The sequence below is a fragment of the Hydra vulgaris genome, chromosome 04 (genome assembly GCF_038396675.1).
Source record: "Hydra vulgaris chromosome 04, alternate assembly HydraT2T_AEP".
NCBI classification, from domain to species: Eukaryota; Metazoa; Cnidaria; class Hydrozoa; order Anthoathecata; family Hydridae; genus Hydra; species Hydra vulgaris.
The window spans coordinates 25,902,972-25,926,383 of NC_088923.1; the positions used below are offsets into that span (position 1 = coordinate 25,902,972).

Genomic DNA, 23,412 nt, shown 5'->3' on the forward strand with positions numbered 1-23,412 from the left:
TTTGAGAACGTGCTCTTTCAAAGCCTAATAACTAATGAAATGACATTAAACGTTTCTGTAACAATTATATTATAGATAAGTTACTTCAGCTATCTGCAATACTTTTAAAGTTATTATAAACCTACAATAGGTAAAAGAACTACACTTCTTCTTATTTTAAATCCGATTGGAGCATTAAAAAATTCTTTATGGATTGACTCGCTTGTTCAGATACAAGTCCTAGTCCATAATCTAATTTCAGTTACAGTATTGTTCAATGTGTTCAAAAATTATGAGCCTTTTGAGAGTCTCATTTAGATCTTTTCCCTAAAACATTGTCTTTAAAACTTGCAGCAATAAGATAAATTTTGAGAAACCAAAATTTATTTCCCTTCTATGATATTTCAGTTCCAAAACAACTTTTGACAACATTATCAATTGCTTTTAGTAATGAAACTAAAGGCAACAATAATAATGGGCTAACTTTACCAATGACACCAGTTTCAAGAAGTTTATATGCATGTTAAAGTAGTTTGTAACATGCATCTCCTTTCGTAGTTTGTAACATGCATTTCCTTTCATAGTTTGTAACATGCATTTCAAAACCTCACCTAAATGTTTATTATTAAACAAGTGATAATACATTGATAACATAAAATTATTTAAGACATGATGTTTTTTAATTTTACCTGTTGTAGCATTTTCTCAGATCACCATACATTTGAAAAGCTGCACATCTATTGTTCAAAAGTTTGGAAGTCATGCATATTCTCTTTCTCCTGTGTATTTATTTCTTGGAGTAACCATATTTTAAAATAGCAATGTGGACAGGAACTTGTTACAATGGCTGTCTGCAGACAATTTACTATCTCTTACTAAAATTAATGTAAAATCAGCTACAAAAAAGGAATGCTACCTAACCTTATTAGGTTAAACAGCAGTTTCATGTTTAATAAGATTTTATAATTTGAGGTACTATACAAAACATTATCTATATTTTGTGAATCTGCCCGACAAATAGTTCTCTTTGCCTTCTCTTTAGATTCACCCTCTACATCAAACATATCTTGTGTTATCTGATATCTTATGTAATCTGATATATAATCTAATAATATTCAAAGATTTAGATTTCTGATGCCTGTTCTCTGTGATAGGCAGGAACTTCTTTTTTACCTATATTGGATCTAATCTTTTTGGCATTTGAAGATACTCCAGTGCCTACCTGAAAGTTATTCAAGTTTTTCAGCTGTATCAGGTTTTAAAACAACTTTTGATTTGTATCTGCCTTTTGAATAAATTTTAAACAGATATATGAATCTTTTTGATTTTCTTCCTTAGTTTTCAGTAATTAATTTATTAACTAGTCATTTTCTTTTTCTGGTGATTTTGTTTGCATGCCATATTAGGACAGTCATTTTCCAATCTCTGATTTTCAATATGAACCAATGATTATTAAATGTGTACTAGTTCCACCTTCTTTAATTATTAATTATAAAGAGGACTATCATTCTTTTTATATACATTTATATATTTATATAATTTATATATATATATGTATATATATATATATATATATATATATATATATATATATATATATATATATATATATATTCATATATGTATATATATGTATATATGTATATACAGGCCTTGTGATGAAGCAAGTGCGATAGCTCCACGCCCGTAAAAGACCTTCCTGGCACCACAAATAGCGCTCGCTAGTTTCGTTGCAAGAGTAAAAAATCGCACTCGTCTGAAATGAATTTTAAATCTTGAACGTTAAAAAATTAAATATCTAGCGTAAAAAGTTTATCAGACTAAAACTTAACTTAAAGCTTCAATTTTGTACGGGTTCAATCACATTCTATTTATTAATGACTATTATATTTAAAATTCAAAAACATTAAAACGTTGGAATATCAAATTTTTTTTTTCAAATATAAGTTAATATAAAATTAAATACTTTCACTGGTAACTTTAAAGCTGTTAAGCTCATATTAAAGTCTATTTTTTAAAATAGTTAAACTAAACGCAACTTAAAAATTTAAAAAATAAAGTTTCAATAAACAATACGTATAGCAAATTAAATGTTATATAACTTTTAATTGAAACTCACAAATAACAAAAGAAAAAAATGTTAAAAAAAGTTTCACAAACGCATTTCTCAAAATATATGTTAGTATGTAAGCTATTTATATATTATATTTGTATAAGTATATATATACTTACACTAATATATATAATATTAGTATAAGTCTTTTGTAGATTTATTTAGTATATAATCAAGTATATAAAATATTATTCACTTGATAATATTTAAATGGCGCATTCAGTTTAAATTAGAAAGCAGTTTTCTATTTTGTTCAAACAATGAAGTCATTACTGCTAACAGATAGAATGGAATGTTTACTATTTTCAAAACCTTTTGTCCCAATTAGAATAGAAAATTCTAATTAAATAGTTAAAACTTGATTGAATTTTGAAAAATCAAAGTTTTAATCCACAAGATTTTGTAAAAACGTATGACTCTTTTGCTTTATTGTTTTTAATTTTTCACACATCTTTTGTAAATAAAAAAATATTCTTAATCTTTTATTTATTTATTTTTTTAATATTATTTATTTTAAATTAAATTAAAAACGTTTCTGTTGTTTAAAATGTTTGCAATCAAGCATATTAATTCAACTCCAAAAAAGAAACAAAGTTATGTAGTCATTGTTTAGTTAATGGCATTGTTTTTTTGTTTTTATTTAATATCAAAGCTGCAGTAACATATTTTTTCTGGTAGATAGACAAATACATTAACTAAAAAACCAAAGCTTTTTTGTCTGATTTCCTGGACTTCACGTGAAAAAAATTCAAAAGAAAAATCGTCCATCCTTTTCCTTGTGCACACTGGTACGCTTTTGAGTGATCCCCTCCCCATACTTGCATACATAATTTATGGATAGCCCCATAGCAACCAATTTCCAGCTCTGAATATCGCTCTCGAAGATTTGATGCAGAGTGTGCATAATCACACTTGTTGATAACGTGTTTCAGTATTACAAGCGCGAAATATCAGGCTGGGCAATTTTATTTATCACATGCACTGTATATATATATATATATACATATATATATATATATATATATATATATATATATATATATATATATATATATATATATATATATATATATATATATATATATATATATATATATATATATATAAACAATTTATATAGATATATATACAACCCTCGGAATCAGGAAAAATGAGGTCAGTAATAATTGCCGACCTTAATTTTTTAGAGGTCAATATCAGGTTGGCAAAAAAAAAAGTGATGCAAAGGTCTAAATATAAAACATAGAAACAAGGTCGGCAATTTTTTGCTGACCTTAAACATTTTTAGGTTGGCGGTTAGGTCAGCATTGCCCACCCTAATTCCTAAAGCTGTACATATATATATATATGTGTGTGTATGTATATATATATATATATATATATTATATATATATATATATATATATATATATATATATATATATATATATATATATATATATATATATATATATATATATATATATATATATATATATATATATATATATATATATATATGTACACATATATATAGAGATTTTGAAGAAATTTTCTTAATTCCTGCAGCAGCAAGTAAACCACTGTCTTCAGTAATATGTGAAATCAAGCTTCTTATATAACCTTTCTTTTCCAACATGAGGTTGATGGCCAATATACCTTGCAGTGATTCATATATACCTATTCTACCAGTTCTAGTTTCTTTTATCAATAATATATCTTCATAATTTGGTATTCTAGGGAATATTCTATTAATATTATAATTTATAATATTAATATTTTATTAATTTCAATTAATTATAATATCTTTGTTTTGCTCATTTAGTGTTATTCTGCAGGTGTCACATATACAAAGAGGATATTTGCTGTTTAATGTCAAAATCTACATTTTCATTTGTTTAGGTATCTTTTTTGTGATTGCAAACGGTTGAGCAAACTGTTAAGACTTTTTTTTTGAAATTATTTTTTTGTCACATATCTTTCAAAGTATAATTCTCAATACTTACATATTAAAAACATTGTTCTTAATTTGCCCAAAAATAAAAATGTCAAAGATAAAGAAATTATTTTTAATGCATAAATAATATCATAGTTAATACTTCTCCCATTTGTTGTCATTTCCAAAAATAATTACTTGATACATGTTCATGATTTTAATAATTTAGTTAAATAGAGTACTTTATTATTTAGTTAATAATTAATACAAAATTATCTTAATTAAATATTAGAAATATAAACAAATGATCCAATTATGCCATCAAGTATTTAAACTGGACATTGGCATTTTTTAGAAAAAATGGTTGATTTAAAGCAGTTTTGAAATCTTAGATGAGCAGCTAGGATTTTAGTTTCAACAGACTTGTGATGTACAAACAAAGTTTTTAAAGGATCTGGAAACAGTTTTCGTTAACATTTTTATTGATCTTGATTTTGTTGAGGACCAGTTTGAGTGGCTTTAGTCCATTGAGTAGGGAAAATATGCAAGGGACTTGCTGCTACATCAATTGAGGGTTTGGGTTGGAGCAAAAACAAATATTTTTATTATTCTTTATTTTTTCTTTTGAAAAAAGTTAATTCAGGTGGGCAAAGTAGTTGTCAAATGCATATTTATATATACCAATATAGTAAAAATCCCACTCATCCCTGGCATTGCTTTGCGGTAAGGGGGTTGCATATAATATGGTATCATTTGTACATTAGTTTGTAATTGTTATTTTTTTTAACATAATGTCTCTCATATTTAAATGTTATCTTATATTATTCTTGTTTGGCGGGATTTAAAATAGCCTAAGTTACTGTTACAATTTATAGCATAAGTTATAATTTAAAGTTTATTAAATTTAAAATGTAATGAGCAAGTTATAATGTGATGAGCAAGTTTAATTAGCATATTTAATACTGTTATGATATTACTTTTAGCAATTGTTTTTACTTAACAAATAAATTTTTTTTTAAAAGAAATCATAAAAACAACTTGTATATTTATAGAAAATACTTAATTTTTGTATCGCTTTAAATAAAATAAGGTTTTTTTCATTTTTCATATTCTATTCAAAATTACTTGTTAAACTAATTTTTATGTAAAAGCTTTAATAGTATTATGTATAATAATTATGTATAATTGTGTATATTATGTATAATAATATTATGTGTTAACAACATAAGATATAAATAGAAACATTTGTATGGCTGACTTTAGCAAGTCTTTGAGTAAGTTACTGTAGTAACTTAACTAGTTGTTTTGATTTAGTTTATAGGTAAGTTTACTGTGATGTACTTAATTCATTCAGTAAATCAAACTAAATATAACTTTAAAATGTTATTGGCTTCTACGTAAAGATTTAAAGTATTCAAAAGTGTTTAAAGTATTCAAAAGATTAATAAGGTTTAAAGTATTCAAAAATTCAAAAGTGCTTTATGTTGAATGAAAATCTCCGTGCAAGAGAGCAAATGATAATTTTATTCAAAGTTCTAAAAAACTTCTATTCAAAAGATAAGTTTAGCGTGACATACTTTATGACCCTTAATAAAAAACTTATGCAAAAAAATTACTTTTAAGAATGGCCAAAAAAATGCTAAATTAGAAAAGAAAAAAAAAATTGAGAAAAACTAATCACGAAGGTGTGAAAAGCAATCGCAAGGCCGTGGTGGACTGTATCGGCCACACTTCCCTAAAGTGGTATACGAGAGCAATTTACGGCTCTCGCAAAAGTATAATTTTTTCTCTTAAAAGTATAATTATCGTTGTAATTAAAATGAAAAACGTAGTCATTTTTATAAATTAATTAATTGCACAATGAACTGCAATGCTTTTTTAAAGGCACGGTTGTTGCACACACACAAAAATTAAAATAAAGTGCAGATTTAAGTGCAAATCTTTTTGATTAGATTGGACTGTTTGATAAATATAAAATTATTACACTCTAAATTATATTAATAAAATATAAAAGCTCTTTGTCAAATTTTGTATCTAATTAGTGATGTTGTTAATAAATAAATGGATAGCTAGTGTGAAAACCCAAATACAAAGCTCATCTAAAAAAAATTTTTATGGTCCAATAAATGACAATTTTTATGTATATATTCTTTTAACATTAAAGTTACAAATATATGCTTGTAACAAGTACAAAACCAAATTTATGTAATGTTTTCAATGAACAAACAGATAGCTTGTACAAAAACCAAAGGCTCTCGTAAGAAGCTGTTTAGAGGAGCAGTTTGCATGGCTTGTGTGTTCGTTTTAGAAGAGCTTTTCTCTACTCTTGGACTTATTTACTTTTGCTAAGGCCTATATATATATATATATATATATATATATATATATATATATATATATATATATATATATATATATATATATATATATATATATATATATATATATATATATATATATATATATATATATATATATATATATATAGGTTTCACCATAACAACATAGAAATAAGATGGGCAAAAAATCGTCGACCTTAGACACATTTAGGTCAGAATTGCTGCATGCCAACCCTAATTCCAAGGCCTATGTATACATGTATATATACACTGCCCAGCAAAAGTTTCCCCTCACTCTGTTTTTTGTAAAAAAAAATGCATAAAAAAACAAGTTAACTAATTACAATTAACCAAATATCATTACAAATAATTACAAACTAATCAATGTGTTTAAACCTATGATAAAAATAAACAAGTTTTTGCAATATAAGACAAACAAAAAATTTTTTTTTCATCAAAAAATCCACCCTTGGCTTTCCTTACTCACAAACAAGTTTTGACATACGTTTGATTAAGTTATCCAAATAAATTGGAGAAATATTTTTCCACACTCATTGCAAAATCGGCCACAAATGAGTTGTTGATGTAGGACCCTCTTTTCTTAGCTTACGATCCAGTTGTTCCCATAGTAACTCCACTGGGTTGAGATCAGGGGATTGTGGGGGCCATGTCATAATTTTGAGTTCTCTGTGAGCTTCTTTTTCTGCAAATAGTTTGTACAGTATTTAGCTGCGTATTTTGAGTCATTATCCTGTTGCATGGTGAACCTGTGGCCAATTAGACGCTTTCCACAAGACGCAGCATGTCTATAATATCTTATGATATCTGTTCTTATCAAGAATTCCATTTATTTTCACGAGATTACCAACCTGATTAAAAGCAAAACAGCCCGACACCATTACTGAACCTCCACCATGTTTGACAGTAGGCTGTATACATTGTGGATGAAATTTTTCTGTAACTGCTTGTTGCACATAGATCCGTGGCTTTGTTCCAAAAACAAGAAATTTGGAATGTGCTAGAGCCCATTGAAGCCTCTTTTTCAGATTTATTGGTTTTAGAAGAGGTTTTCAAACAGCTACTCTACCATTTAAGCCAACAGTTTTCAAGGGACATCTTACAGTTCTTTCTGAAATTGAGGTAAGGTGTTATTTCTTGGGCTGTTAATTGTCTATTTTGTTTACATGAGAGTATAATTGACTTGTCTTCAGCCTTTGATGTTTTGCAGCGACGTCCAGTTCTTTTCCTATCTTTATTTATACCAGTACATTTAAACCGATGAATAGTATCACTCACTGTTGATTGCAGTATTTTCAACAATTTTTGAATACATCTAGTAGAACGGACATCTTTTGCCAGAGCAACAATTGAAGAACGTGTTTCTAGTGATAAGTTACATTTCTTTGACATTTTATATTAATTTCTAAAATTTTAGTCTAAAAACAATCAAAACGCACTTTTATAAACTAGAAATTAAAAATAATATTCAGCTATATAAAATATTTACTAAATTAATTTATTAACCCAATATATTATATTAACTTCAACGAAGTTATGCTTTGATGACAAAAGAACAGTTGAATTTTTTACTAAGTATGTTAAAGCATATTTATGATCCAAAAACAAAGAAAACATAGATTTTGCATTTCAATATTAAAAACACATTAGCACATCTTAATTGAATTATTTTATGGCTTATTTACAATTTTAAAATTTAATATCAATTATTTCAAGTTTATTTAAATCATAAGCACATCTTAATCGAATTAATTTATGACTCATAAAGAATTTTAAAATTTAATATCAATTATTATAGGTAAAAAACTATTGAAGTGACCGGAAACTTTTGCCGGGCAGTGTATATAAATATATATATATATATATATATATATATATATATATATATATATATATATATATATATATAAATTAATGTATGTGTATATGTGTATATGTATGTATCTATATATAGATACAGCCCTCAGAATTAGGGTCAACATTCAGCAATGCTGACCTAACTGCCGACATAGAAGTGTTTGAGGTCAGCAAAAAATCGCCAAACTTGTTTCTATATTTTATGGTCAAACCTTTGTTTTCCTTTTTTTCTGCCGAATTCACGCAGATTAAGCAGATTAAAACCAGGTTGGCAAATTATTGCTGACCTTATTTTTCTTGATTCGGAGGGCTGATGTATACATATGTAATTTATATATGTATATAAAATATTTTTATAAACATAAAAATATTTTATGTATTGTTGTTGCATTTTACTCATTTTAAAATTTGTTTAATATATCAAAAAAAATTTTAAGTGCTTATATAATTTTACTTCTCAATATTATTTTATGCATTTTCTTTAATAATCATGAAAATGAATAAAATGTCCTAAATAAAAATAATAAAATAATACAAAAATGTTGATCTCAAATTTTGTTTAAAAGTTCTAAGTGAGCTAATAATATAACAAATTTGTTATAGATTAAACAATACAATAAAGAGAGAACTTTAAAAAGCTTAGTTTCATTCATTGAAGAAACAACCAAATTTGATGCTGAAATTGATGAAAACACTCCAGACCTGCTAAAAAAAAGTGTTTCTGAATTAAGTCTCCATGAAAAGTATAAGGTAATTGTAGTCATTGTAATTTGTTGTACATTGTTGTTAGAACTTATTATCTTTAAAACAAAAAGAAAATTCTGTTAAAGAATTATTTTTTAATTTAATAAGACAAAAAAGTTAGATTATGAAGGAGGGTGAGTAGATGGTTTAAAAATGATCAATGACAAAACAAATAAAATGATTTTGAATGTGAACTTTTAAAGTTAGAGTTTTTTGAATTGACAATCAACTTTTAAAGTTAAAATTTATAAAAGTCATAAAAAATAAGTGGAACAAAGCACATGAAATGTCTTTTCATTCAAGAATAATATATCTTTTAGGAATTGGTTATGGATGAGTATACCTTAATTTTTCATATGAAAAGTGGGTTTGTTATAGTATTCTTTTATATTCCAAGGTATGTAAAAATTAGTTTCTATATTTTGTTCATTTTTTAATTAATTAATTACTTATTTATAATTACAATAATTAATTACTTTTTTTAATAAATATTTTAACTATTAGCTTGATTGACGAAGTGATTGATGGTCTTGAAGTATTTGTTGATTATTTTAGCTTGATTGATGGTCTTGAAGTATTTGTTGAGTTTTCAAAAGAATTATCTGGCGTTGTACCTGGAATTGTAAATTTTTTTTTTTTTTTTTTTTTTTTTTTTTTTTTTTTTTTAGTTTAAAATTATGTAGATAAAATAATCAATAAATTGATTCCTTTATGAATTACAAACAAATTGAACAAAACTATATCTGTGTGTAAATGTGTGCATTTGTAACTGACGTGTGTGTAAATGTGTGCGTGCATTTGTAACTGACATGTGTGTAGCACAAGCACAATAAAATTTTTACATGAAATTTAAGTAGTATTGCGTATAGTTATAATTATAAATTATAATTTATTATTATTTTATTAATAGTGAACATTAATTTTATTAGGGCCTCTTTGCAATATCAATGATTGTTTGATTTGATTTTGATTTTTGATTTTTTTTTCTATTTTCAAATAAATCATCAAAAAAAAAATCATCAAGCACAAGCAGTTGCATTGGCAGCCTTCATTGGCAGCCTTCGTTGGCAGCCTTCATTGGTAGCCTTCATTGGCAAGGTTTTTAATGTTTTAGGTATGAAGCTTTCAGGCATTAGGGTGGTTACAAAAACAAAATTTTTAAAATTGTCTACTTGAACCCCCTAAATATGTTCTATATAATAAAATAAAACTAGGTTTAAAAAGTTTTTTAAAGTTTTTTAATAATTAAAAAACAATCACAGAAGACTAAAAAATTGTTGAAGTCAGGAAAACATGAAGACAAGAGAGAAGTTTTTTTACATGGTGTAAAAAAACTTTTACTCATTTTTTTATAGTGTTGAATGTTAGATCAAGTTTTGGTTGATAAAACAAGTGTTTATAGCTTGATTGTGGTGACCATCAAAGTATTTGTAAAAAAAGAGAATGAGATGCAACCTCACAACAACGGAACAGAGGCTCAAGCATAGCGGTTAGAGCAGGTTCATTTACAATGTTGATTTAAGATTTTGTTTAAAAAAAGGAAATTTTAAAGAAATTTTAAAAGGTTTTTAATTATAAAAACTAGCTCCTTTTTGTATTTTTTGTATTAAAAATGAGCACAATAGAGAAAAACAACCTTAGCAGATGCTAACTTTGCAAATTAATTTATATTCATTCTTATAGGGTAAGTAGTGAAGAATGATCCGAGAAGACATACAGTAAAATAATGTACTGTATGTCTTCATGGTCATTTATCAACAATATTATTAGCATTAAACAACTGAGTTTTTGGGGTGTTATAATTCATCAGCCACAGTGAGCAGAAATGAGCAAGAAGTGATAGCCTCAAGTTGACACTTCTACTCTCACTTTGGTGACAGCTTCAAGTTGTCACACAGGAAAGATCACATTTGAATTTTGAAGAATTTTTTTGTCATCATTGGAGTGTTAAGTTGTGCCTTCAGCAAAAGAGATAAACAATTTAAGATAAGCCAGGTAAGATTGTAAAGAAGATCATTAAAATAGGTTAGAAACAACACAGGACCAAGGATGGAACCTTGTGGTACCTCAGAAGTTACTGAAAAAGCAGAGTGTTGTCCTTCATAGATTGAATAAAAACTGTGGTTAAAAAAGAGTGATTCAATAATTAAAAAAAACTTTCCAGATATATTGTGTAAAGAGAGCTTTTGGAGCAGACTAGCATGCTAGGCTTTATTGAACGCATTTGATATATTAAGAGCAATTGAAACACTATTTCTGGATTTCACTCTACCCAAAGTTCTAAATCAGGAAGTAATGTAGTTCAGAGTTGTTTTCTCCTAACATTTGCTGACATGCGCAAGTTCTACAATTCAGCAAGGGATGTGGCAGGTTGTACTAAATCATGTTACAATTAGCAAATTGATCATGATGACCATGATCTGATTGTGAACCATGACTATTTTCAGACATCATTCACTACATTTACAAGTTGTACCAAAAGCTCTCATCTAATTATTGGTCTTTTTGCTAATGATTAGCAAAAAACCTTTAGCTATATATATATATATATATATATATATATATATATATATATATATATATATATATATATATATATATATATATATATATATATATATATATATTGTTGCATTTGGGAGTATGGAAGGAAAAAAATGATTCTTATGCCAACATATATGTCACTTTTAATTACTTTTGACTTTCGTCCAACATTTGCGTGTTGTCAGAAAGGAATAAAACCGCAAAGACATAAATTTTTGCGGTTTTTTTCCAAATTGGTGTGTATATATATATATATATATATATATATATATATATATATATATATATATATATATATATATATATATATATATATATATATATATATATATATATATATATATTAGGATGTCCCAAATAACAACATTTTTGAAAAATATATGCAGAGACCCCCTTAATGTGTTCTATCTTATACAAAAACACTAGATTTAAAATTTTTTGAATAAAAAATATTTTAAGGGGTCCCTCAAGACCCTTGAATATTTAATGGGTCCCTAATATTTTCAAAAAAAAATTTTTTAAAAGTATGTCAACCTGGTACTCAAATGAAGCAAAATTATATAAAAATTTCAAAAATAATATTTAATTTGGAAAAATTTTAACTTATTTATCAAAATTATCATAAAAATACATAAAAAATGCATTTTTTTGTTTTTTGTTAAAAAACGTAATTTTTCATGTAATAAAACCAAAAATAACAATTCTATATTTGAAATCTATATTATTTTTGAAATTTTTATATAATTTCGCTTCATTTGAGTACCAGGTTGACATATTTTTGAAAATATTAGGGACCCATTTAATATTCGTGGATCTTGAGGGACCCTTTAAAATATATTTTATTCAAAAAAAATTTAAATCTAGTGTTTTTGTATTAGATAGAACACATTAAGGGGGTCTTTGCATATATTTTTCAAAAATGTTGTTTTTTGGGACACCCTAATATATATATATATATATATATATATATATATATATATATATATATATATATATATATATATATATATATATATATAATATATATATATATATATATATATATATATATATATATATATATATATATATATATATATATATATATATATAGTTTTATAACATTATTTATTATAAATCTATTTTGAGATTTTATTTGCTGTAGGTAAACTGTGAAGAAAACAAAGGGTTGTGTACCAAATTATCTGTATGCTTTTACTTTGAATTTTTGTTAACATTTCATTATTCAATGGTTTTTGTTTCAGTAATTATTTTAAAAGTAGTTACTGTTTATTAGTTCTTTAATTGTTTTGTTTTGTTTTGGGTTTTTTTTCATTAGTTAAATTCACCTCTCTTAGGCTCCAGAGACTCCCCAAGACTACTACTGCTTTGGACGCACTCTTTTTTATTATTATTATTTATTTTTACATTATTACATTTATTTATTTATTTATTTTATTACTTTATTTGAAACTCTCTCTTAAACCTAAACTCTGAACCTTATTAAGTAAGCTTGGTCTTTTTTAACCTTGGCATGTAAGGCCGCTGCAAAGAGAAACAGGTTGAGTGCTTCTAGAGGCATAAAATGGGTTTTAACTTCTTGATTGTGAACATAGTGTTATACCACTAGTCTACATTAAGGTTACAATTTTTTTTTTTTTCTGTTTTAAAAGTCTTATTAGGCTTCAAGTGATGAAGCGGAAATATTTATGTTTTTTTATTTAGTTGGTTTTAATCTAGGTGCGAACATATCCAAAGATCATATTTTTTGAAAATTTGAACGATTACTTTCCATATTTTGGTGATAGAACTAAAGTTGGCTTACATGCATTTGTAAAATCCTTTAAAAACAAAAATTCCAAAGACTCTAAAGAAGAACTTTAAATAATTTTGAAGAAGAATAAATATTTTTACATAATTATCACATTTTCTAATGGAAAAGTAATTTTATAAAATCAATATATGTTAAAGGTAAGTAAAAAATGTAAACCAGCTCATATCAACTAAGTAAGATGTATTATTATTTTTAATTTTTTTTTTAATTAAGTTCATAACATGATCATATATAATTGCAGGGTGCGGAAAAAGTTTCCATATAAAAGTATAATTTTTAAAAATTATCTGTATGGTGTTTTCTTTCGATATATATTGTGTTTTTAGTGTTCTTTTGTATTCCTTTGTATTCTTTTGGTATTTTTTAGTATTATTTTGTTTTAAATTAAATTGTAATTTGTTTCTCGTCTTGTACAGGAACTTTTGCTGTTTTTGCTATTTATATTTATATATGGGAACTTTTTCCGCACCCTATAAATGGTGATAAATTTTGAAAACGTTTTGAAACTTTGTAAGAATATAGGATGCATGATTATTTAAGTTTTTTTAATCAAACTGTTATTTTTAATATCATTGTTCACGTAATTATTAGTAAAAATACATAATTATTTTCGCATTTAATCAATTTATATGCTTTTGTAACTTCGTGTGGAAAATTTGAAAAATATCCTGTCTATTTAAATTTTTAAAATTATAATGTATTATAATATTTTATTTATTTTAAAAGTTATATGGAAAAATAAAAAATAGCATTTTTTTTATTTTTAATTATTTATTGAGATTCGGTTAAAATTATTTTAAAGGATGTGTGTTTTTTCTGTGTTTTTACTTTAAGAAAAAAGAATTTATCATTGAAAGTCTCTCTCTTTCCTTGAAATGCGACCTTGAATATAGTTTGATTATTCATACACACGAACACACACACGCACACACACACACACACACACACACACACACACACACACCTAGAATCAGAAATCATGACAAAATAAGATTTCTAGATTAAAAGTGTTTGCAACATAATATGGTACTATTTAGTTTTAGTACTTTTGACACTTAAACTTAAAGATTCAATTAAAATATTTTTCAATTTTTTAGTCATCACAAAAAAGATGATAAAATTTTAGTTTATCAGGTTATTATAATGTTTATCAATTTCAGCTAATTGCTGCTACTAAAAACAATAATATGCATTCAATTATCACTTTTATTTACACTTTTATTTTTTATTACACTTTGAGTAAAGTATAATTACAATTACATTTAAAAGTTTTTTATATGTTTAAACAAATTAAGACAAAATAATGGTGATTCTAAAACAAAAATTTATTAACTTTGCTCAACAAACAACTTTTTGTTATTGCTCCTTAACTATTATTTACAAATATGTCTCCACATTGCAAGTATGTCTCTATATCCATTTTGCAAATATGTCTTTGAAAAGTTATCCCAAATTCCTTTAAGTGTCTCTGCACCATTCGTTGATATATATCAATGCTTTCTTTTTTTATTTGCTTAGTTAGCAGGTTTACTGGATATTTCCTGTTTTCTAAGCATGCATCTCCCACAAACTCTTTCACATAGATTGCGAAGATACCTAACTCTAATTTTTAATTTTCTCTCCTAATCGTGCTTTGAGAAACTTTAAGGATGAATTTATGAATGATTTTTATGGAAGAGACATGTCACTGTTATTCAATAATCCACAAATTTCCCAGATGTTTATAATTGCATTAATGATATGCAAAAACCTTTTAAACAAGACAAATGATATAAAAATACCTTTATAATATAAGATTGTGTAGCAAAATTGTGAAAAAATTTGTAAAACTTCTTCTAAATACCATAAAAAATTGTTTGTGGGGTCAAGAAGTATTGCCATTATTAAACATATGTTTGATAAATATTTGACAAACATACAGACATATCAAAAAAATTTGTATTACTCCAGTAAGTCTAATAATATGGCTTATTATTATAATTGTAGTTATAATGTTAATATAAATTCATTTGATACGACAATGTTTTGCAAAAATTGCAATGTTTTGGTGAATTTTTTGATTTGATTTATTTTATTAAAAAAAGTTTTTTTTACTAAAAGTGAATTAATTTTACTAATTATAAAATTAAATATTTACCAATGTAATGCCTAAGAAAATTGCTAGAAAAATCTAAAATCATAAACACAAATGCAAAAAAACATTTATTGAGAACTTTTTATTTTTAGATAAATAGATAGTTTTTTAGGAATGCTAAAAGTAATGCAAACTGTATAAAGTATATTGATGCAAGTTATGAGGGAAATTTTAAGACATGAAAAATTTTGTTTTATGCAAATGGTGATGTAAATTTTCAAAAGGAATGTTGAAAGTTTTCAACAACTTCAACACAAAAACAGGGGAGACAAACAGTTTTGTAAGGTAATTGCAATTTTCTTATGACTTAGTGGTGCTTTGTTTCTGTTGACATACCAATATATGAAATTCAGGAAGATTTATTGTTGCTGCTGACATACCAATATATAAAATTCAGGGATATATATTGTAGATGTTGACATACCAATATATAAATTTCAGGGAGATATATTGTAGATTTTATTATTAGAATATTACATCATAAGAAAGAAATTGCACAAGTTTTTTTTTATCTTAATTTTTTTTACTGAGATTTTGAATTATTTTTCCTGATGAAAACCTTTTTTCTTTAAAGCTTATTTTTGGTTGCCCTAGTTATGACTAATTTAATTTTTTAATGGTATTTAATAATAGAGAGAAAAAATGGCAATAATTTTAAATAAAAATACACATGGTAATATTTTTAAATAAAAGTACACAATAATATTTATCACAACATTTTATCGCAAATTTCAAGAACTTCTTTTGAAAAATTGTTAAAATAATAATTATTTTATATATTATATTCGATTTTGTTGCATAAAAATTACTCATGGGTTTTCTATCAATTTTTTTTTTGGAGTTGTTTTTATTTTTCATTAGACTTTTTTTTTGAAATTTTTATATAATTTTGCTTTTTTCAGACCCAGGTTAACAAAAAAAAAATTTTGATAATATTAGGGGCTTGTCTGATGTTTAGGGTAGTTTCAGTTTAGGGATCATCCATAATTTATGCAATGCTAAATTTCACTAATAAACAAAACAAGATCAAAGTTTTCCCTCACAGAGCGTTAATTTAAATAGAAAATCAAAAAGTGCATTGTTTAATAAAAGTTGGCGCGTAAAAGAGCCTAAGATCTCCTACTTTTGTTTTTTAAATAAATTTAGCGTTGCATAATTTATGGACAATTCCGAGGAGTACTCTTGAGCTACATCTAAAAATAATTTTTCTAAAGAAATATTTAAGCACTCAATATTTTATAATTATATAGCACATTTTTGTATTTTTTAGCACTTAAATGACTAACGGTTTATTGATATTGAATGGGGTAACCACGAAACAACATATATATACGTGCTTAAAGGAGGCATCCAAATATGTGCAAAATAATATGTATGTTGAGTTTTTAAGTTGTGGCCTTCCAATAAAGTCAAAAAAAAAGTTGGATATTTTAAATTGTGTATATAATCGACCAATTGACATATGTAAAGGAGTCAATGTGCATGTTTTATTGTCTCAAGCAGGTACATTGTTTTCTAAAAATCTTCAAGTATGTGTGGCAAGTGAAAATCTAAAACTTTTGCACAAAGATTTTGAAATTAATGTACAGAAAAAATATTTATTTGAAGACTCTGTTGTTCGCTTTATAAATCATCCTATTGATGAATTTGATGTAGATGGTACTGATCTATTATATTATGATAACGTTGTCATTGGAGGGACGTTTGATCGCATACATGATGGTCATAAATTGCTAATTTCCACTGCATTATTTTATGCACAAAAGAAACTTGTAGTTGGAGTATCTGATGGAGTTTTATTGCAGAAAAAGGTATTAAAAGAACTGATTGAACCAATTGAAGCACGGATTAAAAATGTTATTGAACTAATTGAAACTTACAAACCAGGTAAGTTGTTTTTTTCATATGCCAGAAATAATGTTTTACTAGTAACTTATTGTGTTTCTAAAATTTTTCTGTACTAACATTTTTTTTTTATATATAAGAATTTAGGTTTACTTTATTTTGATGTTATTTTTATATTGTGTTGTTAACAAACATAATTTAATATATGATATAACTGAATATAGTTTGCATATTACTGAACATAATTTGTTATCATTGGATATAGTTTGCATACTACTCTATATAGTTTGTATATTGCTGTATCTAATTTGCATATCACTGTATATAACTTGCATATTATATATATAGTAGCGTATAATTGATGAACTTCCCATACTGAAGAAATCCCACACAAACTAGACTATTATGATGTATATATACTATATACTTTCATATGATATATTCTTTCATATACAACATATTCCTTCATATACTTTCATATATTATATATGTTCTGTTATTATATATTCTCTTATACTACATACTTTCATATACTTTAGTCTATATACAGAGTTCCAATAAGTTTAATATAAATATTGTAAATGACTTTTTTTGTATATTTTAAATTTTATGAGCATCTTTTTTTTTAACCAGCTGTTTCTCTATCCAAAGCAGGATGCAAAATGTTTCTTTTTTTAAATTAATTGTTTTTTTTTAAAAAAAAAAAAGTTTTATTGCTTTATAAATGATTAATGAACAATTTAATTTTGTTAAGATTTGCAATTGCAAACCTTAATAAAACTTATTAAAATCAAAAATGAAAGTTATGTGATGTCAGTTATCATAAATGGCTAGTTGGCTCTACGGTAGTAGCAAAGACCTCTATTCAGTAATTACATTAACTGATGGGTCAAGCTTCGTGTACACAGTGATTACATTAACTGATGGGTCAAGTTTTTTGTATGCAGTGATTGCAATAGTTGGTAGGTCAAGCTTTGTGTATACAGTATCTACATATAAAGAGAGATTTTTTTTAAAAAAAACATTAGGTTATAAAAAAAAAGTGAATTTTTGTTACAGCATAATGACTTTTTTTGATACTCATTCAGAAAAATGCAAAAATCAATTTTAGTATGAAAATAGAAAATGTCTAATTGAAGATATTCTAACTTTTTAAGTTTTTTTTTTTTTTGAGTTATTACCGCCCCAACCATTTCTATGATAGCCTCAAAAAGTCAACTAAGTTTAAAATTGGGATCATGAAAGCAATACAAAAACTCAAATCAACCATCAGTACAGTATTGGTGGAACATAATAATGTAGAATGTTTCAGGATTCTCGTTTTTATTTATTGAATGCTGGTATAATTTGACTTTTTTTTTTTTAATGGTAAAATTGACAAACAAGGAAAAGTATGAGATAGGTTACTGTAAGAACTACTATCTATTTGACTGTGATGTTGACTGTAAAAACATATTGAAACTGTTGTATACTAGCGCTGGAAGTTATTACATAAGTACTAAGATATTTGTAAAGATAAAAATTTTGATGGTAATAAATCAAATCACCGCACAGTGGGAAAAATTATGCCAAAAGTTAGGAAAACTATAATGAACTTTTATATAGGTAAATTGTATATATAATTTTTAAAATTTCACGAATGGTTTTTTTCTTGGGCTGGAAAAAGTTTTTTTGAGGAATATTGAATTTCGCACACACTAACAGGTGCACTGCTATCTTCCAGTATTAGTACTATGTATAAATTATGCAGCTATCAGAGATTATAGATCTTCTGAGAACTCCTATTCTTTTGTGTCACCGACACTTCTCCTTAGCTGATGATTTGTAATCTTGCTTGAAATCTTCCATGTAAAGGGTTACTAAATTACCTTGCCTTTGTTCCTGGACTTCTGTACTTTCTCTGAAAACTACTCAACTAGCATATTTTTAGAATTTTCAAAAGTAAACTATGGTTTAATTCAAAATAATAAAGTTTTTTGTTTTCATTACATACACTCAATGTCCTAGAAGTGCTGGATCTGGGAACATCTCGAACTAGATCCTGTTTTTTCTTCAGGAGGATAGAAGTGTGTGGTATCACATTTAACCCAAGTGAATGGTATTTATTTTAGACTGTTCAACCCAGAGCCTTAAAGCCAGGTTGCATTAAAACACAAACAACTATTCGTCCATTCTCACTCTGTGTATTTAAAAAGGAATACATCAGTGTCAAGATATTGCTAGTATTTTTACTATTTTACAGACCAAGAAGTTCATAGAATATGGCAATCTGTAGAATGTGATGATTTTTCCAATCTCCTTTGCAGAACAGAGATCAAATAAATACTAAACCAAATGAACAGAAGTATGAAGTCTCCGTAAAAACGAATTTTCTTCATGTTTTGGTCATAAATCCAAAGTTTGTGCTCAATGTAGTCATTTTTCTATAGTCCTAACACTTTAAATCCAAGGACAAAAATTTATTACATAGTGTTTAACTACTATGTTCTTAGTGTACATGATGTTCAACTACTAAAAATGATAATGTTGATGATGATAGAAATATTCATTTTAGAGCAAGTTTGATATTATATGAAAATATTTTTGTATAAATTTGCACATTTTGTTTTTGCGATGTTTCAGAGTCCCTTGTAAAGCCTGAAAAATAACTAACAGATTTACAAAACGTATTTTTTTTGTTATGGTCATTCTAGTTAAATGTTCTCAAGCAAAAAATGTGATTTTGAAACCTTTTTTTTAGGGGATGGATAGGGGTTGCTGGGGGTAGCAGCTAACCTAATGTGAACCGGTTCAACTTGTATGTGATCTTGAAATTTATTGGGCATGGAAAAATATTGATTAAGTCTTTATTGATTAGGCTTCAGCTTTAATTAGAGAGTGAGTTGTGAATTAGGAAATGTGTTGTGAATGAGGTCTTCCAAAGTATAGACTTTCGTTGACAAAGTCATAATAAACTTTTAATTTTATTTTAAGTTTGATTTGATGAAATCAATAAATTAATCATAAAACAAAAATATAAAACAATAATTAATCAACCTAATAGTTAATAAATCTAATTATTCATAATCTTATGTGAGAAATGTTTTTAAATTTCATTTTCCTCAGAAGAGTGTGTAAGTTTCCACAGTAGAGTGTGTAAGTTTCCGCAGTAGAGTGTGTAAGTGTCCACAGTAGAGTGTGCAAGTTTCCTCAGTAGAGTAATTTTTGAGATTTTTATTTAACTTAGGATTAAAGTTTTTTTTTTTAATATTTATGCGCTGTCATGGGGTCCAGATGTTGGCAAAACTTTTTGAGTATTTTTGTTTTAACCTTGTAATTATAGTCTATAACCCGTTAACAGTCCATGCCGTAATATTACGCAAACTAAAAGTGGTTTTCAAATGTCCATGCCGTAATATTATATTTCCTTCTTGTTCATCAGTAATTATACGTCTACTTGTCACAAAATTTATTACTACATAATTAAAGAGCTTTTGTTTCAATAATTCACTTTTACACGTGTTTTACACGTGTTCACTTTAATTTTAAATATGACAAATAAGGAAGTTCTTTCAGTGCAAAAATAATTACCAAAATGTAAACAAAATTAATCACTAAAAAATAGAAAATTATACATTTGATGAATCAATAATGAAAAGATATATTTGATGAATGGTTATTGAAAATGATAATAAAAGATTAATGCTCAAAGAAGGTGTGTGGTATATTACAAATACATAATTCAAAAAGATTCAAGTTATGAATGTTAAGAATGTAATGTAAGACTTTGTGCAGCTCCATGCTTTTCCAATTGTCATACATAAATTGAATATCAGTGAATACATTTTTATAATTTTCTGTTTTAAAAAATACACGAGACTATTAAAGGGTTTTAAAAAAATCTTTGTTTGACGCCAATATGAACACACAAAGTTTGATCTGATGCCGATATGAACACACAAAGTTTGATCTGATGCCGATATGAACACACAAAGTTTGATCTGATGCCGATATGAACACACAAAGTTTGATCTAATGTCTGAAAGTTTTCTTAGGCACACAGTTTTTTCTTAAAAGATTCTTATTCTGCTCTTGCCTATAAAAAAAGATTCCAAACTGAAAAATTTGATAATGTATATTTTCAAAATCCATGATCATAATTATTGTAAAATAGAATATCGGGTGTTTTTTAAAAAAAAAATATGTGTAGAATTATCCGAAATATCCCAATAGTTTAAGATTTTTTCTACATGATATTAAATATGAACCACATATTTGGCAAATTTCACAAAGTAAAAAGATTTTTTCCAAAGCTCAGAATTTATATTTAATATAGTTTGATAATATCTCTCAGTTTTTAATCTCATTTATGATTTCATATTATTCTTCAATTTTTTATTTATTTTCAAAACAGAGTACTTATAAAAAGTCACTATATTTATGAAAACTTTTTTGAGTGATTAAGTTCATTATAATTATTATAAAAAGTTTCATACGACCTGCAAACACGACATACGATAATATTTTGGAAAAAAATAATGGGTCATCGAAAAAAAAGTTTGCTTCATTTATTTCAATTTTTAATGGATGTTAAACCTATAAAAGTTTTTAAAATCTCTTTTACGACATTTTGATATTTTTATTATTTTGCTATTTAAAAAAGTCTTTGTTTTTTCTAGAGATACAACATAAAGTTGTTCCTTTGTACGATTCCTGTGGACCATCAGGGACCGACTCAGATTTACAAGCATTAGTTGTTAGTGCAGAAACTTTAAACGGTGCTGCAATTGTTAATAGTCAAAGAACAACCAACGGTTTAAATAAACTCGATGTAATCAGTATTGATATTGTTTCAGAAAATGTTTTTGATCTGGCTAAAATTGTAAATGATGAACAAAAACTTAGTGCTTCATCGGAACGTATGCGTTTGCTAGGAACTTTAAGACGTCCACCGAACTGTGTCAGTCATGAAACCCAAAGCAAAAACCCATATGTCATTGGTGTAACCGGTGGCATAGCATCAGGAAAATCGGCCGTTGTAAAGCGTCTCGAAGGATTGGGTGCTTTTACTATTAACTGCGATAAGTTGGGGCATGCAGCCTATTTACCGGGAGAAAATGCTTATACAGTTATTGTAGAGCATTTTGGACATGAAATTTTAAACGACGATCAGACAATCAATCGCAAAAAATTAGCTGAAATAGTTTTTTCTGACGCTGAAGAATTAAATGTTTTGAATAATATTGTGTGGCCAGAAATACGAAAAATGCTGAAAAATATCATCTCGGAGCAGCGTGGAAAACATAAAGTTGTGGTGTTTGAAGGAGCGATACTCTTTGAAGCAGGATGGGATAAAGATGCCAATGAAGTATGGTGTTGCTTTCTGCCAAACGAAGAAGCTATTCGTCGGATACAAGTTCGAAACGGTTTAAGTGTGGATCAAGCGAAAAGTAGAGTTCAATCGCAAATTCCAAACGAAGAGCGTATTGAAAAGTCACATGTTCTTTTAAGCACTCTTTGGGAAGAAGAATTTACTCAGCGTCAATGTGAAAAGGCCTGGAGTTTATTGAAACAAAGAATTCCTAAGAATTGTAATACTCCAGGCCTGTAAACTTCTTTTAAAAGCTCCTAACATTACTATTTTTGTGAAAGTTTATTTCGATGTTTATGTTAAAAATATTTGTAAAAAAAGTGAAACAGTTTTTTCTAAAAAAAGATTTCAATTGTTTGAGAGTAGAAATATTGAATATATAGTTAAACTTGTCTTCTTTTTTTTTTTGCTTTTTATGTAAGAATTAGGTGATATGGCGAAATAAACTTTGGGACAAGAACCCAGAGGTTACAATGTGGGGGAGGGGGAGGTTGAATCTTTTAAAAGTACCGACTGGCTCCTAATAACAAACAACAACAAAAAGCTCCTTAAGATTAAAGTTCACCCGACTGAAATGTCTTAAATACCCGACTATGTTCCTCTAAAAACCGACTTTAACTTGAAAATCACTCTCTTTTTTTTGGGGGGGGGGGATCGACACCCTCGTAAAAGCCCACCTGCAAGAACCGCTGTATGCAGAAACTAGCATTTGTCTAACCGGAATTTAAATAGACTTTTAAAAATATAGGTTTTCGTTTTTT

General features: G+C 26.5%; 2 protein-coding genes across 3 annotated transcripts in view; both read left to right on the forward strand.

The window, feature by feature from the left end:
- Positions 1–13,406, forward strand: part of LOC136079698 (thioredoxin domain-containing protein 5-like) — a 34,288-nt gene extending 20,882 nt beyond the window's left edge. The window contains exons 8-12 of one of the 2 annotated variants that reach the window (XM_065795898.1): positions 8,825–8,971; positions 9,286–9,362; positions 9,521–9,587; positions 12,654–12,695; positions 13,229–13,406. In XM_065795898.1, the coding sequence (XP_065651970.1) occupies positions 8,825–8,971; positions 9,286–9,362; positions 9,521–9,587; positions 12,654–12,695; positions 13,229–13,372 (477 nt within the window). In that variant the 3' untranslated portion in view covers positions 13,373–13,406. Of the gene's footprint in view, positions 1–8,824; positions 8,972–9,285; positions 9,363–9,520; positions 9,588–12,653; positions 12,696–12,846; positions 13,155–13,228 lie in introns of those variants that run through there. The other variant, XM_065795899.1, reaches the window with a different exon arrangement.
- A 2,113-nt stretch (positions 13,407–15,519) lies between these two features.
- Positions 15,520–23,039, forward strand: LOC100209839 (bifunctional coenzyme A synthase). Its single transcript, XM_065795897.1, has 3 exons — positions 15,520–15,741; positions 16,727–17,343; positions 21,960–23,039. Exons 2-3 carry the CDS (start codon positions 16,734–16,736, stop codon positions 22,889–22,891), a joined length of 1,542 nt encoding a protein of 513 aa, XP_065651969.1. The 5' UTR covers positions 15,520–15,741; positions 16,727–16,733; the 3' UTR covers positions 22,892–23,039.
- Positions 23,040–23,412: the final 373 nt, after the last annotated feature.

Excerpts from the sequence above, each read along its gene's own strand:
- LOC100209839 (XM_065795897.1), top strand. The coding sequence starts at position 16,734 with ATGACTAACGGTTTATTGATATTGAATGGGGTAACCACGAAACAACAT. Across the intron at positions 17,344-21,959 it reads AATTGAAACTTACAAACCAG|AGATACAACATAAAGTTGTT; the intron begins GTAAGTTGTTTT and ends TGTTTTTTCTAG.